Source organism: Cricetulus griseus, chromosome 6, assembly GCF_003668045.3.
Source record: "Cricetulus griseus strain 17A/GY chromosome 6, alternate assembly CriGri-PICRH-1.0, whole genome shotgun sequence".
Taxonomy (NCBI): domain Eukaryota; kingdom Metazoa; phylum Chordata; class Mammalia; order Rodentia; family Cricetidae; genus Cricetulus; species Cricetulus griseus.
The window spans coordinates 58075717-58094301 of record NC_048599.1 but is presented as its reverse complement, the minus strand read 5'-3'; the positions used below and the strand labels follow the sequence as shown (position 1 = coordinate 58094301).

Genomic DNA, 18585 nt, shown 5'->3' with positions numbered 1-18585 from the left:
TTGTCTCAAAACAAAAGGTAGAGAGGACCTGAGGAAGACACAAGTAATTGACCTCTGGCCTTCCGCTGCATATACACACATATTCATACATGCACACACATACACAACACACACAAGCAGACCAAGGTAGAAAATAAGCTTCTATGCTTAAGAAGCTCAAATAACAATGAAATTTAAAAACTCACATTTCAGTAAGATGGTAGTATTTCTGAAAAGAATCTTTCCAAAACTAAAATAATTTTTCCCCTGCAAAGATAAAGGAAAGAAAATTAGCATCAGGGCATTGCGATTTTTGAAACAGAATCTGAATACCTAAATTAATAAAATATTCAAATTAATTTTCTTAATCAAAAGGACAACACCTTTTCTTCTAGTGAAAGCCAATCACATCCAAACTATTGGCTCTTGCCACTCAATGTAGTCATGAGTTCTTCCCCAAAGGCCATAAAGCAGGGACTATAAATGGGAGGCTGCTGCAAATTTCAACTTAACTTAAAAGCATCACTGTAGGGTAAAAAGGGCACTAGCTCTTTTTACAATCATGAGATGTACAGCTCCTTTTCCTTACTAACTATTCCTCGGAACAGCCAATCATAGCTTTCAAATAACCTTTGAACAGTTTTACTTTTAAATTTAAAAGGACTTAACTATTAATCATTTCAACAACAAATAGACAACTACAATTCAAAACCCAAAAACCTTTGCCAAAATGAATAAAGACTGCAAAATGTGCCATATAAATGTGCGGTGAACAGGACAAAAACAAAACAAAAAAGTCAACAAAACAGCTATTGGTTTTTAAAGCAGTTCTTGCCAAAATCTGGTTTTTGTGGTTCAAAATACTACACTTACTCAAACGAGGTTTTAAAACTGAGAGGGAAATAGGTGAGCCTATCAGTTAAATATCCAGAGGAAAGAGTATCCTTACATCATTACATTTTAGAATTGTTTTGTTTTGGCCATTCCCACGTTAAAACACATTTAAAAAAAAAATCCCTATGTCCCCTAATCACAAAAAACATTTCGAAGTTTAAACCAAATCAAGCCATCTCATCCGTAGAAATGTTTTTTACAAAAAAAAAAAAAAAAAAAAAAACACTAGAGTTAAAAATAAAGACTCCTATTTATACATCCCTTTCATCCAAGCCTGAGTTACCGGATTTTGTGACATTCTAGCTTGAAAGAGAAACTACTATGTACTTGTGCATCAAGTTTCTCTCAAGTTTGGCGCTGAAAGTTGCGTTACTTTCCCGGTGAGAACCCGCTTGACTCTGACACTGCTGCTAGCTAAGGCACACAGCGCCAGCTCTCAGCTCCGGGAAGGTGAGACCCGGGCGGCACACTCCGGGTATCCCACCCACTTTGAAAACCGACTTTCCTGAAACCATCCTGGACCCCTTGGGCCACCGTAGCCCCACCTCTCATCCCCCCCTCCAGCTCAATAGCGACTCCAACACTCACCGACGGCATTGGAATGTGCCACTTTGATCTATCTGCGGCAAACACGGGTGCTGGCCCTGCACCAAAAAAGGACAATGGGAACGGCTGCGCCCCCAAAAGAAGAAAAATGACAGGAGACACCTGAAGCCACGCAGCTACCGCCATCTTCACAGCCATGAAGCGACTACCCAAAGCATTGAGCCTTCTTCCGGCTGGCTAGTCCCGCCTTCTTCCTACTTGTCCCACCCTCTTCCGGCTCTGCTATGTGGGCGGGATTATCCGGGTCCTTGAAACGGCGATCTTCCCTCCGACCGTCAGAGCGCTGCAGAAACTTTGTTCCTACTGCGCAGGCGTCTTCCTGTCTCAATCCAAGTGTCACCTGGAGGTGAACCACCCGAGCCTTTGAGGTCCGGTACTTCCCTCTGTTCTTCCCGCCATTAAAGGAACCCAGTGCACCGGTCAAGTCTCTGCTCCTCTCGCTTCTTCCCGCCCCTCATCCTTTGCAAGTCAAGGTCAGGCGCCGGTCAGTCAGAAGTCTGTGGAACCCGGCACACTAGATGCATGATTGACATCCAGGAGTGAGTTCTCCAGCTGTGGAAGCAGAGCCTGGAATTTGGCAGGGCTGGAGTAGAAGCGATTCATGAGCCTCAAAGTCCCCTTTAACCCCCCAAAGACTGTAGGTCAGCTGCCGCAGTTTGACCGGCGACATCGGCACTCCCAGACGGCACTCCCGACTCAAGACTAAAAGTGGGGAGAGATCGGGTCAGCTTTCGGTAGTACAGAGTGACAGCCACTGGGACAGACCAGACCCTGAGGCTGTCTGGGCGCTTCCTGTTTCTCACGCTCTAGATTTTAACCTCTAGGGATGTTTGCGTGCACGCCTCCTCCGCCAATAAAAGCAAGGTTCATCAGCCACTCTCAACCAAGAAGTATTTAACAAGTGTATTCCTGTAGACGCGTTGGTTTGCACCTGAGAAAATCCCAGGAGAAAAAGTCAAGATTTGCTTCCTCCTCCCACCCCTCCACTTCCCCCGCACCCGTTAAGCATCTGGAGGGGACTCTTATTTCCCATAAGTTTGACTGTGAAGTACGGGTCCATAATTTAACAAGTCTGCTTGTTGCCTTTTTTAAAAGATCGCCAGGGGCCGTGACCTGAGAGTTAGGAGCCAGGCAGAGTTAACAGGGAAGCCATGGAAGCAGCTGAGAAAGAGGAAATCAGGTAAAGGCCAGTTGCTCCAGCAGGAACTGACTCCGAAAACAAACTTCTAGCTTTGAAGGCTTCACTTAACGTTTTAACTGAACTTCCTTGAATGTTTGGTATTTGCTTCATCGTTCTTTCTTGCTTCTTGCAGGGAGTTGGGTAATGTTAATAGCTAACCTCTCAACGTACTTTAACAGTGGAAAAGTTGCCTTTCAAATTCTAAGACATGGGTTTTAAGGGCGCTGCATCCCACATTTAGGTGGTTCCCTCTCTTTCTGTGCCATTCCATGGCTCATTCTTCACAACTGGAAACGGAAGACTGCAAGATCTCCTAATGTTTGCACACTTGATTAAAATAAGCAGTGCCCAAAAAACCGAGTTTAATGAAGGGTTTCATTTTTTTCCACGATAAAACAATTTCTTGATATGGCTAAGTGTTTCTATCTGCCCAGGCCTGTTTTCATAGTTTAGCTTCTTTCAACTTTCACGATAACTGCAGGGGCAAGAAGCCACACCTCTTTACCAAAGCCAGCCCCCTCCCACCTAGCTTATATTTGTTTTAACCAGCGAAAGGCTAATTGAAATACATATATATTCAAGTAGTAATGTACATTTTTTATATTTTATTCCAGATGCAATTCTTCTGGGATTAAAATTGGTTCTAAAGAATATTAGTCTCTAGATTGTTGGAATCCTCTGGCAAGTTTTTCTGTCTGTGTTTGTTCCCACTCTGACTCTTGGCACCTGGCACATACCTTTGTTAGAAGATTTGGAGCCTATCTTGTGGTTCCCTGTTAGACTTTAACAAAACATTTAGGCACTCTATGTCTTATTCAGGTCTAAATTCTCAGGAAGTGTATGTTCTGAAAATACTGTGCTCTTTAAATAGGTGGGTAGGTTGGTTTGGTTTGGATTTATTATTTCAGATTTTAGTGTTGTGGCTATTATTTTAAAAGCTCTCTGCCTCATAATTGGCAGTGCCCCTTCCCCATGGCTTTAGATCAAGCCTTGGAGATGTTTTGTTGTTAAATTTGGTAGTTTTACAAAAGAGTATTGTTCTGCAGAATACATACTGTTGCCCCATGAAGTCTTATGTTACAGCAGTGATGGAGTTTTGCAATGCAGATTAAATTCCCAAAGTTTATTTTGCATATTTATACTATAATTATGGAAGGCACAAAAATTGAGCTCACAGATCTTATGTAAAATATATTTCTTAAAATTTCTAATTTAGTGTTGAAGATGAAGCTGTGGATAAAACCATTTTCAGAGACTGTAGTGAGATTGCTTTCTACAGGTAAGTAAATATATCACCTAGAAAACATTCCTGACAATATTTTCAAATTAATTGCACTAAGCTTTGCAATTGCACTGAGAACTGAGGAGCTAAAAAGATGGCCTTTAGGAAATCTAATGAATCATTTTATATACTTACTATTAAATGATTTAAATTATATATTTTTTTGCCTTCGTTTTTCCAGACAGGGTTTCTCTGTGTAGTCTTGGCTCTCCTGGAACTTGCTCTGTAGTCCAGGCTGACCTCCCAAGTGCTGGGATTAAAGGTGTGCACCACTACCACCCAGCCTGTATTTTATTTTCAAAGCTAAAATATTTTTAAATGTGTGTCCTTTCAAAGATAATGTACTTACCTTGTTTGAAAAATCATATAAAAAATATATATTGAAAGTATTACTCCTTCCTCTGCTTTTCCATTATCCTGTCCCTTCAAGTAAGCATATGTATTAATCTCTTATATGTTTTCCAGTGTTCTTTGTAAATACATATATTCTTATCACCTCTTTCCTTATACCTACAAATAGATTTCTATATGAAGTGTTCGGTCTCCTTACCCCCTGCTTTATATTTTACTCTGAAGACCTTCCTCTTCAGTGCATGGAGGTTTCTCTCTGTTTTTGTGCTCATGGTATTCCACTGGATAGATGCACTACAGTTTATTTTGTTCCAGATCCACTTGCTAGAGTCTCAGTTTGTTGTTTCTTTTTAATCTTTTACTATAAGAGCACCACCATATGAAGAGTTGTGTTTGTCATTTCCTGTGCATGCAAGTGATTTGTAGGATAGATTTTTAAAAGTGGAGCTGGAGATATGGCTTAGCAGTAGAGTACCTTCTTATTTTGTGAAAGGCTCTGGGCCTGATCCTTAGCACTAAGGAAAACAAAACAGCAAAATCAAACAAACAACAACAAAAATTTGGATTTCTAGGAACTTGGTAACTGTATCAAAAGGTAAATACACTTGAAATGTGTTAATTGTTGATAGATTTCCCTCTGTAGGGATCTTTTATACTTACTTTATTATTCTATGAAGCTATTTGAGCCTAGGAAAAGTATCTTTAAAATCTTTTAAAACGTCTGCTTTGGTGGCTTAGTTGGTTCAAGAGCCTGATTTATATCTATTTTTATTATGAATCTGAAACTGAAATCATCAAAATTAATTTTTAGTTTATTTGCTTGATTAATTTGGGGTTTTGTTTGCTTGTTTATTATTTGAGACATTGTCTCACTATGTAGATCTGACTGACATTGGACTAACAACATCCTGCCTGTCTTCTGAGTGCTGGGATTAAAGGTGCTATGCCACCATGCCCAGCAAAATTTGTTTCATATATTTTTAAGTTTCTATTTCAGTCATTCTCTGTTCTATAAGAAAAAAAGATGCCATTTTTACTCAAAACAGTTACCTTACAGGGAAGTATACAGTGAATGCCCAATCACCTTGTTAAACCAATGGCCCACACTGAACTTCCACTAGAATATATTGAATTACTACTAAAGTTCCATTTCATGAAAAAGAGGGGGGAATTTAAGTTCATAAAAGTTATTTTTCAAGTCTAGGATGGGGAAATGGCTTAGTAAGTAAAATACCCTCTAGTAGACCTGAGTTTAATCCCTAGACTATTATAAAACTACTGGTCATAGGCATTTACAATTCTAGCACTGGGGAGGCAGAGACAAGCAGATCTCTTGACGGCCCTGCTAGACAGCCAGCCTAGCCTACTTGCCTAACCCCACACTAGTAAGAGACGCTGACTTACAGATGGAAATATGGGTGTCCCTAAGAAATGACACTTGAGTTGTTTTCTGGCCCCGCTCACATGTTCATACACCTATTAGTCAAATGTACTTGAACATGTACACACCCATACACATACAAAAGAGAGAAAATCACCTGCTTTCTAAATAAAGGAGACAAGATGCTATTCTCGAGCAGTATTGTGTTGAAATTAATATTATTTTAGACATAAATTTATTAGAACTCTAGTAATATATTCTTGGTACTGTATAAGAGTATCAATACTGTCTATGCCAGTCAATTTTACTGGCATTCATGTGTTGATATATTCTATTAGATACAGACAAATCACAAGCAGTTCTTATATATCTATATATTTTTCTTAGTTTGCTTTTTGTTGTGATTAAAGACCATGGCCAAAAGCAACCTGGAAAGGAAAGGGTTTGTTTCATCTTACAAACTTCCAATAACAGTCCATCATTGAGAGAAGTCAGGGCAGGGACTCAGTGCAGGAACCTGGAGGCAAGAGCTGAAGCAGAGACCATGGAGGGGTGCTTCTTACTGACTTGCTGCCCCCATTCCCCCCTCCCTGCCCCAGCTTCTCAGCTACCTTTCTTATACCACCTGAGGCTTCACCCAGAGTGGGATGGACCTTCCCACATCAGTAAATTACTCGAGAAAAAGCCCCCACAGACTTTCCTACAGGCCAGTCTGATGGCAGCATCTTCACAATTAAGGTTCCCTCTTTCCAGATGACTCTACGTTGTGCCAAGTTGACAAAACTAACCAGCACAATACTCTATATCTGTAGGCGGCAGAAACAGCAGCTCTCCAAGAATACCACCTATCAGGCATTGTTAGACTCAGTCACAACAGAACAGGACAGCACCAGGTTCCAAATCATCAGTGAAGCAAATAAGGTGAGGTGGAAGGACAATTTACTCTTATATTAATTGGGATTGAATTATATACATTTTGTTTTTATTTTTGTTTTTGTTTTTCAAGACAGTGTTTCTCTGTGTATCCCTGGCTGACCCAAAACTCACTCTGGAGACCAGCCTGGCCTTAAACTCACAGAAATCCACCCACCTCTGCCTCCTGAGTGCTGTGGTTAAAGGTATGCACTGCCACTACTGCCAACACCAGGTTAGAGAAGAAATACCTTTTTTCATATAATATATATATATATATACATATATGTATATATGCTGATCCTGTATTAATAAATTCTTTTTGAGGTAGGGCTGCATGTGACCCAGCTGGTCTCCAGCTTGCTACTTGACTGAGACTTCTCCAACTTCCAGCCTCCTTCCTCTATCTCCCAAGTGCCAAGTGCTTCTGGCACTGTACCCAGCCAATCTTAACCTTCATATACAATGTGAATATCAACAGAGAGGTTGCCTCGTGTCACATGTTCTTCTAGATGTTTTACATGTGTTGTTTCCTATTAACTCATTTTCACAGTGCACCTAAGACATAAATTGAATTATCCCCAATTATCAAATAAGGAAAACGAAATCTAGGAAGACACTTGCGCAGTGTCACATAGCTGTATTTTTCTTTCTTTGACAGATTCTATCAAAGATCCATACACTTCTGGCACTATAATGTAGAACAGTTTCTCATGGAGCCTGAACAAGGAGCAGATTCAGCAAATGTCCAAATGTCAAAATGTTGATTGCCAAGGAACAGATAGATAAGAGTATTATGCAGTGGAAAACCCAAGACATGAATAGTCTGTCTCTGAGCTGTTTCACTATCAGATCACCATAGTTCCTACAAAGTAAAAGAATTACAGTAGGATATCTTAAGGACTTCTCTCTCACCTTTTAGTTCACCACACTACTTCATATGTGTCACAGAAATGGGTCAGTTATAGAAGTGCTTTGAGCTGGACCAGAAAGTGAGACTGCACGAGTCGCCTGGCGCTTCATTCTAACCCATACTTTCTCCAGCTTCTAAAAGCATCTTAAGCTTCTGGAGCCTCTCAGACTAATATGAGTTAACTGGTATTTCTTGAACAGAAACATAGTTCATTAAGACTGTGGGGACTGGAGAGATTGCTCAGAGGTTAAGAGCACTGGCTGCTCTTCCAGAGGTCCTGGGTTCAATTCCCAGCATCCACATGGTGGCTCACGACCATCCATAATGAGATCTGGTGCCCTCTTCTGGCGTGCAGGCATATGTGGAGGCAGAATGTTGTGTACGTAATAAATAAATACAATCTTTAAAAAAGAAAAGAAAAAGTCTGTGGTCTGGGTCCACTCCCCGATTACAGAGTGACTCCACTAACTGTCTAACCTTTCCAGTTCCCAGACGTCGACTTTCAGCTGAACATCGTGTGAAATCTGCTTGTGACTGCCACAGTTCCTGTTTTGCAATGCTTTAATGAGGAAACGCAACAGAACCCAGGATAAAAACTATCCCCCAATGTTGGAGGAGGGTTCTCTAAGACCTTACAATTTAGAAACTATTAGTGTTCAACAAACTTGACTTAGTTTAGTGAGCCCAGAAGAGGCTTTCCAGGAATCAAACTTTCCTTCTTCTCTTCATTATATGATGACAGCAAGTTGTAGTGGCCATGATCTGGAAATAAAATCCTTATCCATCCTTGGGGATGCTTAGCACATAGAACCTCTTGAACCATCCATTATCATAAAGATGCCAAGGCAAAGAAAATGAAGCAGAATTACTTCAAATATTAGTAATAAACCAAAATTCAATTCAAAACACAGATTGATACCATTGCAGTTAGTGCCAGACTCCTACACATGCCTGCTTATGTTACAAAAGATCTTTTTTTTGCATTGAGAGGCCAAGCAGTTCAAGTCAGGTACCAACCAGAGCCCAACAGATCTGATGCATGATCTACAAAAGGAAAATTTTACAGTGCAAAGGGCCCTAGAGGATGGATCTCCATACAAGACAGCACGTAGCTAAGGAGGGAGCCAGGAAGTCTATCAAGAAAGAACAAATTATCTGAAATGTCAGCAACAAAGCCCCAAAGACTAAGAACTTTGTGGATGCTTCAAACATAGTCCACATTCAGGGACTGGAAATATCAAAGCTGTATCTATAATATCAAGCAAACTATAGTATGTTTTAAAAAGTCACCCTGAAATTCTGCCTGACTCTGTTTCAATGTCCAACTGATATATAGAGTTGAGATAACTAGTAGGGAACTTAGGATTCCATGCCCTCTGTTGCTTTAATGGACAGTGAAGATAATCCCCAGACAGTAATCTGAGAAGTTGTCCAAACTTCATAGCCATCTCCTTGCATAGGAACATGGTCAAAAGTTATTTCTAGACTGAGACAAATGTATTAAGGAGATTGCACATCAAGTGTCAGTGTGGTCCAAAGATTTAAAACAAGCTGCTGCATGTGTGCACCTAATAAGAACAATAGCTTTTTTCTTTCAGGTTCAGAGAGACAGCATCCAAAACCTAAGAGGATCATATTCAGCTCACAGCTGCAGTTCTCAAATTGCACCAAGGAGGCAGATTCTGACAAACCGGAACTCCATGTGCTGAGCTGCCTGCCCCCACACTTTTAAAGCCTTGAATGATTGACTTCAGAGTTTGACCACTTGTCATTCTTGAAGTCCAGTTCCTTTCCCCGGATCTACTCCTAATAAGCAATTAGGAAACAAAATCAAGCTTTATCAACATTGTCTTAGTTTTCTTTGGCTGCATAACAAAATACCATAGACCAAGTGAGTTAAACAACAGATTTATCTCTTAGTTTCCAAAGTGCCAACACCACATCCCAATGACCCTCTTTCTGGCTTGCCGATAGGCACCTCGTATCCTGCATGATTGAAAGACACAGGCAAAGCAAATTCTTGTCTTATAAAGGCAATAATTCCATCCTGAGGACTCCCCACATGAGCTCTTACAAGCCTAATATCACATAGCAATCAAAAATAGTGTTTGTAAATATACAAGTAAATGTTCAATAAAGAAGCTATTAGAAGAAAAACAGTTAAGGAAAATGAGTAGAAAAGTGTTAACTAATACTGTTCAGGTTTTATTTTTCTCTCCTGCTGTTTTCAAATTTTTGCCTTGAATGAAAATGTGGCACGGTTGAGTGGCAGAGATCTGGTCTTTGGCATTAATACAGGGAAATGCATATTGTCTTCTGTAGTGCTAGCAAGGTTGACAGGACTAAAGCTTTATCGTTAATGGACTTTATATTGCTAACAGTGTTTCCTGCTGATTTGGGCAAACAGTTGTAAGAATTTTTACTTTCTTTTGCAGCCTGTTATCATAGCTTCACCAGAGATGCTTCTAGCAGCTTCTTTGAGGATGCAAGTATATCGCTAAGTCTCTGTATGAAGTTACTCCTTGCCTCTTCAACTAAATGTAATGAAAAGGAGACTTTGCCAACTAGCCATTTCCCATCTTTGCCAACTAGATGAGCACAGCTGCTCCTTAGCAAACAGTGTTCATCCTGAGTGGCCAATAAGCAGTTAATTGGGAACTGGCCAAACAGAGCCATACCTGGATAGGCTAATTGCCATCTGGAAATGGGCTAAAACCTAGCAGGAGGTCATCATGCTTACAGTTATCACACATAGCTGAGATCATCTAAAAGATAGCAAAATCAATAACACAATATAATATGAAAACAAATGAGCTGGAAAACAGCTTAATTGTTTATCTAGGAAATGAGTATGGCATGCTTGGGCCCAGTTTGAAATTCCACTAATTGTATCAGTTTCCATTCCCACCAATGAAGGGTATTGCATAAGCACAGCTCAGGGATTTTGCTGAGTTACTAGGGAGGTACTATTCTTCCTCCTGACCTAATTAAGGACTGCTATTACAAGATCTAGAGCAGCCCTACAGAGAAGCTCTAGGCAAACTAATCTGGTGACCATCAAGGCTTGTCATAGCTCAAATGAAAGTTTCCACACTAGAGCAAGGCCTGTTGAAGCAGAAGTGTGTGGTGGATTCAGCGGCATCTTGGTTGCAGTGTTCTCTGCAGCTGGGGTATAGTTTCCACAAAGCCTTTCATGAATTGTTCAACGCAGCTGGTGTGCCTTGGTGACAGCTGCCAAAGGAAGAATGTTCAGCTTATGCTTAGGGCAGTTGGGCACAAGGGAAAGATTAGACAGTTATCAACCCAAGGCTTGAAATTGGGCCCTCCAACAGCTTGCTTAGCTTATTAAAACAACAACAACAAAAAAACACTAGATGTTGCTTGCAATAGAGGCCCATTGTTAACATTTTATGTTGTGTTTTGTTCTGTTTACATTCTTAACATCATCTGATGGTATATTACTCACAGGCAGAAAACATTAGGAAGCATCTGATCCAGGGTCATCTGGGGAGAAAGAGGATCCATGAAAGCATGCCTCCATCAGATTAGCCTGTGTTGTGGGACTTTTTCTTGACTAATGATTGGTGTAGGAGAATTCAGCTTTCTGTGCTTGGTGACATCCCTGGGCAAGTGGTCTTGAATTGTGTAAAATAGATAGCTGAGCAGGCCATGAAGAGCAAGCGAGTAAGCAATGCTCCTCCATGGTGTCTGCTTCCTGTCTTGAGTACCTACTCTGACCTCCATGGTAGACTGTAAGATACAATGTAAAATAAATTTTTCTTTATTTATCACTAACTTGCTCTTAGTGATAGTGTTTATCACAGCAATAGGAGCCTAACTTACTCTCCTACCAATTCCTGAAGGCTCTTTTTAAGTCCCCCTTCCCAGGCCTTCACCTTGCACAAAATAGTATTCCCCTTCCTGCTTTGCCAATCTCAGCTCTTTGTAAATCTTACGTAGGTATCATCTTCTCTAAAATGAAACCCCTCTAAGAGTTCAGTGGTCACGATAATACATATAAAATAAATGCTAGTTGAATTAAAAAAGAACCATGAAACTTTATGTCTGGCTTGGGAGAGAATAGATAATCTGAGTTTCAGCTCTGTTTGTATTTGGACATTTTCAAATGTTGGAATTCTAGTGGCATACTGGAGAGAACTCAAATATGTGAAAAAGCAAGCATGTAAGCAGTAGTTAAAATGAGTTCTAGAACAGTCCTGTAGTCCTGTATTAGAGGAACTATGAACATACCTATAGCCACATCACTAACTGGTAGTTCTTCGGGACAGTATTACTGGTACTGTGCCCTGATCTTGTATAGTCCCAGAGGCAAAGTTCCAGTCACTCACGAGGCTCTTCAAATGCTGCTTGATATTTTTAGTGCTGTGTATCTTCTGCTTTCACCACATCATGTCGTTGACATGACATCATGTGGCCTTTCCTGCTGAGCCTACATCATAGCAGACACACACAGTACAGGTACCCATGTGTAACCAAAGCTCAGCAGCATGCTTCATGAATAATTTGCAGGAGACTAGTATGATACATTGATTAAAAGTTTGTCTTCAAGTCATCCTCCAATCTGGGTGCTTCATTTTGGGACCCAAATCCAGCCATTTCAGTTCTTGTGGAGTTTCTCTGCTGTTGTTTTGGATTTCATTTTTTCAGGTTTGCTCTCTTTGTGGTTCTGTGTTGTTTCCAGCACTCTTGGAAATTTTTACCTAAATTTCCCCAGCACTTTGAGAAAGCTCCCTGGAAGCCTTTTCCTGGCTGTAAAAATCTTGATTTTAGTGCAGTGGGCCTCATTTCATCCATGCTTAAGAACTGTAAAGATACCATTTTTCTCAGTTCTTTTCCTGGGCCTGTTTCTTTCAGTTTTCATTTAGCTGGAGCCTGGTTAGACTGAATTTAATGCCCAAACTCAGCATGTCTGTGCCTGGTCATACATCCCAATTTTTCAAGTCTGGTTGCAGCTTATTATCCAGTTCAATTGTTAGTAGAGACCCCTTTCACTCTAAAGATCCTGGTTTGGGTAATCATATGTTTACCTAGCCACGACACACAGAAGATATTTCTTGTACTACAGCCATAGCCAAGCAAGTACAGGCATAGATTTGGACTGTTCTTTTTATTGCCAGCATTCTCAATTTGCTTGGCCTATAATAATTTAAACAAATGCTTTCCTAATTATTGTAATTTAATTATTAGACTAGATTATCACTGAAGTAACCTAATCTCACACCTCTACTCCCAGACTCCTCTCCTGGTTGAAGTTTATGGCATAGAGAAAAACATTTTCAGACTTAAAATTAATGAAGAAACTCCACTGAAACCAAGGTATGAGGTTCCTGACGTCATCACCAGCAAGCTAAGAACTGTAAGGTAAGCCAAGGACAGGGTCTATTACGTACAACCTCCTGGGAATCTTTAACCATACCTTGAAAGCACTCCCTGTTTGTTCAGAGTTATAGTCAGTTAGTTACAGGGTTAGTATTCAATCATTTGGGGATACATTTATACATTTCTACCTATTCTGTTTTTCTTTATCTCCCACTCCAAAACTGTTTTGTACCTCCCAGTGAGGAGAGACAGAACTTTGGGCCCGCTCTGTTTCTCACAACAACACAGTTTACTAGGCAGAGCTTGGAAGCAAGCAGAAGAAAAGCTCTTTAATTTGCTCACTCGGATTAGCACCATGGCTCAGGAGATCTAACACACTGATAACTTTCCCAGTGATTTATACAGCTACACAGACTCATTTTTAATTAAGGATATTCTCAAAAACCTAACATTTAATTTTACTTAGAGCCAGAGATTAATTAATGTTCAGTATCTAGGTGAAAACATCTCTAGGGATTCAAGAATTTTTCAAGTATTTACAAAATTTCCATTAGTTCTCCACAGGCATTCGGGTAAAACATCAGTTGCTTTGCCTTGTTGTTTTTGTCACTGAAAGAATATAAGGTTAAGACAGAAGCTTTAATTTCATCCATATCCTACCAAAGTTTTATGTAGGTTATTTTTCCATGAAAACATGTGGCCAATAGATAGTAAGGATTATGTAAATATTGTGTGGTAAGTATTGCTGTTAGTCTGCTTTGGTCCCAACTTTTTTCTTTCTTTCTTTCTTTCTTTCTTTCTTTCTTTCTTTCTTTCTTTCTTTCTTTCTTTTCTTTCTTTTTATGGTTTTTCAAGACAGAGAACTGTGTAGCTTTGGAGCCTGTCCTGGAACTAGCTCTTGTAGACCAGGCTGGTCTCAAACTCAGAGATCCACCTGCCTCTGCCTCCCAAAGTTCTGGGACTAAAGGCGTGTGCCACCAACTGCCCAGCTTCCCAACTGCTTTCTAGGGGACCTTTAGCTACCAAAATAACTGAAACACTGAAAGCAGCCTTTTACCCTTTCCCAGACCCTTTTCTACCTAGAGTTTCTGATGTGATTCACTTTCTGCCAGTCATGCATACTGAACAAAAATGTTCAGTATTGCTGAGCTTATCTAGATGTGGCAGCTGTAGACTGGCTGTAACGTCAACAGTTAGGACTACAGATCCCTGATCTTCGTATTACAGCTAAGATAGTGTAATCCTTGAGCCAAGCTATAGCCACAATGACTTCTGATTTCTCAACTTTATGATTATAGTTGAGATATAAGTTCACTGTCCAGTTACCCAGTTTTATGCCTGGGACCTTTACTGGAGAGCTAGCCTGAGACCTATTGGCTAAACCTTCCTAATGATGTTATAGACAACCAGTTCTCTTTGGTAAATTATGTATTTTTCTACTTAAAATATCCAGAACTGTTTCTTTCATTGACCGTAAACCCCTGATTGACACTGTAGTTGATGTCAGAAGTGGGTATAAGCAACTGGCTGTGGGTTTGAGATTAACTAGCTGACCTAGTTTATTGAGTGGGAATCAAGATTCACTACACTCAGTACAGGTTAAGTAAAGTTTATTCGGGAAGATTACACTTATACAAGAGGCAGGTGGCTGCCACAGGTCCCAGCTCCAGGAATCCTCCCAGGCTGTTCCCTGTGACTGGTCCAGCAGCTAGAGAGAGCTCTGGGGTCCAGGACCCCAGATCTAGTCCTGTCCTCAGTTACTTCCTCACCTGTGACCACGCCAACATGGGTGTGGTCAGTGCTACAGATATGGGCAGGGTCGATGACAGTGAAGGCAGTGAAAACCTGGGTACCCTTAAAAGACAGAATACCAGTGTTGTCCCCCAAATTTTTATGCTGAAGCCCTCATCCCCAGTACCTCAGAACACAACTGTATTTAGAGATATGTTAAAGTGATCGTTAAGTTAAAACAGAAACATAATAGTGAGACCCTAATACATCATGACTGCTAACCCTATGAAAAAACTAGGGTCACACATACATAGGGACACTCATGATGACAAGACAACCATCTTCAAGCCATGGAGATAGGCCTGATAATAAACCAACCTGCTAACACCTTGGTCTTAGGTTTCCAGAACTGTGTGAAAATAAGCTATTGCGGTTATCTGTTTTTATAACCCAGGAAACTGGTACAACTAAGAATAAACCACAGCATCCTATGCTCTTGATTAATTTATTGTTGATAGTCAACCGAAATAAGGGGCTTGCTGAAAGCAAACCAAGTGGTGGGAATGTAGCACATTGTGACTGTCCTTCAGAATCCAAGTCTCTGAGGTGGCCTGGCTGACATCAGCCTCTTTGAATCATTTAATGACATAAAACAACAGCCCCGGAGTTTTAAGTTCTGAACTCACAGCACTGTTAGGAAACGACTTAGTTTCTATAAATATCTCACATCTTATCTAGCTACAGAGTCTCTGTAGCTGCAAATACAGACTCAGAGTTTTATATTTCAGGTTGCTGAATTAGATCATAAGCTGAGTTCACAGTCCACTCAGATCTGTGATTTAGGGCATTAACTGCAAAAAAAATTGGGAATGCCCAGCATTTGAGATTTGGATAATTCTAACTATCCAAACTTCCAAACTTCATTGAGCCTTCCATTCCAGCAGAAACCCCTCTTCCTGCTCTTTCTGTGAATGTTTCTAATGTGCACTTACACTACACATGTGTGGTCGCCTGAAGAGGGCAGAAAATGGCCTCAGATCCCCTGGAGCTGGAATTGCAAGCAGTTGTGATCTGCCAGATGTGAGTCCTTGATAGCAATAATCACTCTTGACCACTGAGCCACTCTGTCACCTTCCTATTCCTTCTGGTAAATTGTCACTGTCATCCCTGAGCACATCGAATAGACCTCAGCTGAGACAGACTTTGCAAAGAGATTTCTGTGTCCCGTATGCCTTACCTTTACCAGCCTTCTCTGCCTCCAAACCTTTTGTCAGTAGATCCTAGAGAGCCTATTACAGCCAAGCTCATGAGGAGAAGACTGACCTGCCTGAAGAAGCCTAAGATTGTCATAGTGCTGGTGAGATGGCTCAGCAGAGACAGGTGCTGCCTCTAAGTCAGATGACCTGAGTTTGGTCCTCTGCTCCTGCAAGCCATCCTCTCACCTCCACAGGCACACTGTGGCACACACACCCTACACACACGGCACACAAAATAAAATTTTAGTATGTAACTTAAAAGTAAAAGTAAAAAGAATATTTAGATTCCGTGCCCCAGTGTTACTATACATTATAGACAGAAGTGATGTGACGAACATTTGTTTGCATTCCCAACCTGTACCAATTACTTTGAATATATGATTTCACTTAATTTTTTTCAAAAATTCCATTGGTTTTTAATTTAATTTATATTTCATAAGGAATTGGTCATAGAAATGTTGAACAACGCTGTTACCTGTAGTTATGAAGTATATGGTGGAGTAATGTTCTTTCTGTCCAAGCTTTTTTCTTTCCTCTCCCTGACAGCTCCCTACCGTAGACATTACCTATTCTCTGTCACAGGAAGACTGACCAACACTCTGAATTACAAATCGCATAAGACTCATGGAAACCTGTAGCAATTTATTTTTCTCTTCCTGTTCCATTGTCCAGGCTGGTCTCATGCCCAGGGGATGCTGGCAGCCTGATACTGACAGATGGCAAAGGAGATCTGAAGTGTCACATCTCAGCAAACCCATTCAAGGTAGACTTGGTGTCTGAGAACGAGGCTGTGATCAGCATCAACTCCCTGGGCCAGTTATACTTTGAGCACCTACAGATTCCTCACAAGCAAAGGTATTTGTATCCATTACTTGGCCCTTAAGGACCTACATTAACACAACCTGTCTGTGAATACCAGCTGCCTCGAACTCAGGTCCTCCTGCCTTACTGGCTGAGCTTTCTCCCCTCTCCCCCACCAAAAAAGTAAAAAAAAAAAAAAAAAAAAAAAAAGATTTTAAAGGTGGCTGAAGAACTTGTGTAACAAATTGTTTGTTGTGCTATTTTTAGTGTTTCTCAGTTAAAAAAAAAAAAGTTGAAGAATGTGGTGGCTTGAGTAAGATGTCCCCCCTAGTCTCCAGGATTTGAATACTTGGTCCCCAATGGGTAGTACTGTTTGAGGAGGCTTAGAAGGTCTGTCCTTGCTGGAGGAAGTATGTCACCAGAACCAGGCTCTGGGAGTAAAAAAGACACACACCATCCCCAATTCACTTTCTGCTTCCTGCTTGTGTTCAAGATGTAGCCCTCAGCTTCTTGCTCTAGCTGTCATGTCTGTTGCCTACTGCCTCCACTCTGTCATTCATGGACCCTTATCCGTCTGGAATCCTAAGCCCAAATAAACTTTTTCTTCTGTGAGTTGCCCTGCTCATCGTGTTTATAGAAAAGAAACAATAGAAAGAATATTTATGTCATAATGACAGAGTAGTTGGCATTTTAGGTATTTTTATTTTTCTTTCTTTTCATTACTTTTTAATTTTCTCACAATGAGGACATATTACTTTTATGATAAATAGATTTTCCAATGCTAACATTTCAAAATAAAAATAACTTACAACTTAAAAAAATCATTGTATAGAAATAAATAAAGCAAAATGTTTTCTGTGAACCGCATAATCACTTATTCTAATGATAAAAACAGAAAGTATAGACTGGGAAATTTGGAAACAACACTTGGTGGAAATGGGAGAAGCCTCTCTCCCAGACCATCCCAGTCTTGAGAGCCTGTACCTTCACCCATTGAACCATCTTGCTGCCCCTACTTTCCTTTTTTTGTTGCTTTTGTTTTCGTTTTATTTTTTGAGACAGGGTCTTGTAGCTTAGACTGGCCTTGAAGTTACTATGCAGACAACAAGGACTGTGAACTTCTGATACCCTGGATTAGTTATGTGCCACCATGTCTGGCTATAATGATGTTATATTTGCTAAATTAAAGGATAGAATTTATGAGGACTTGACAATGAGAGTCGTTGTTATGCATTAAATCCTGCCAGTCTTCCCATTGGCTGAAATAACTTTATCTGTGTTTAAAGCAGAGCTACCAAAGGGAACCAGGAGAGCGCACCAGCCGACACCTCTCAGGTAATTGAGATCTAGAAATTCACCCTTAATGTTCTTTGACACTCCTGTAAGCGTATAGTGGATTCTGCTCCCCTCTTCTCCAGAAGGGTGCTTGGTAAGTGTGCTGCTGTATAAAAGGGGATTTCTTGTCCTTGTTAAAACAAAATCGGTTCAAGACCGCCTCCTGCAGGGCAGGCACTATTGAAGGAATTGGTAGTTCATCATCAAACTGATCTAAGGTCCTTGTCCATCAGAGTCTACCGTCTTTTAAGCTAACCCTTTTCAGTTTACCCTAAAAGCAAATAAGATTATAAACACAGGGATAAATGGTCTCACTTATGTTTTTAAAAGATTATTTTGGCTGAGTTATGAAGAATAAGCAATCTAGAAGTCTTTTGTGTGTTGGTGTATGTGGATGTGCTATGCACATGTCTGTATACATGTGTGCATGGGGGTACATGTACACACGTGAAGACCAGAGGTTGACACCCGGTATTATTTCCCATCACTCTCCACCTTATGTGGCAGTCTCTCACCTGAACTCAAAACTTACTAATTCAGCTAGTGTAACAGGCTTTCTTTTGGGCCACCAACCAGCTCCCAAATCAAGACACAGACACTTCTAATTAGTTATAAATGTCTGGC

At 40.5% G+C, this 18585-nt stretch overlaps 2 protein-coding genes across 8 annotated transcripts in view; one reads left to right on the top strand and one right to left on the bottom strand.

Moving 5' to 3' along the window:
* Tmem87a (transmembrane protein 87A) overlaps nt 1-1650 on the bottom strand; it is a 46325-nt gene extending 44675 nt beyond the window's left edge. For 3 of the 5 annotated variants that reach the window (XR_003486567.2, XM_027422120.2, XM_035446071.1), the window contains exons 1-2: nt 1462-1650; nt 186-246 (exon numbers count right to left, since the gene is read on the bottom strand). Coding sequence is in view for 4 of the 5 variants with exons in the window: in XM_027422120.2 (XP_027277921.1) it covers nt 186-246; nt 1462-1617 (217 nt within the window). In the remaining variant the exon portion in view is untranslated. The remainder of the gene's footprint in view (nt 1-185; nt 247-1461) is intronic. The other 2 variants (XM_027422121.2, XM_035446072.1) reach the window with 1 other exon arrangement.
* A 60-nt stretch (nt 1651-1710) lies between these two features.
* Ganc (glucosidase alpha, neutral C) overlaps nt 1711-18585 on the top strand; it is a 57090-nt gene continuing 40215 nt past the window's right edge. The window contains exons 1-7 of one of the 3 annotated variants that reach the window (XM_027422118.2): nt 1711-1847; nt 2575-2659; nt 3876-3938; nt 6486-6594; nt 12753-12880; nt 16498-16680; nt 17913-17961. In XM_027422118.2, the coding sequence (XP_027277919.1) occupies nt 2631-2659; nt 3876-3938; nt 6486-6594; nt 12753-12880; nt 16498-16680; nt 17913-17961 (561 nt within the window). In that variant the 5' untranslated portion in view covers nt 1711-1847; nt 2575-2630. Of the gene's footprint in view, nt 2660-3875; nt 3939-6485; nt 6595-12752; nt 12881-16497; nt 16681-17912; nt 17962-18585 lie in introns of all 3 variants that reach the window. The other 2 variants (XM_027422119.2, XM_027422117.2) reach the window with 2 other exon arrangements.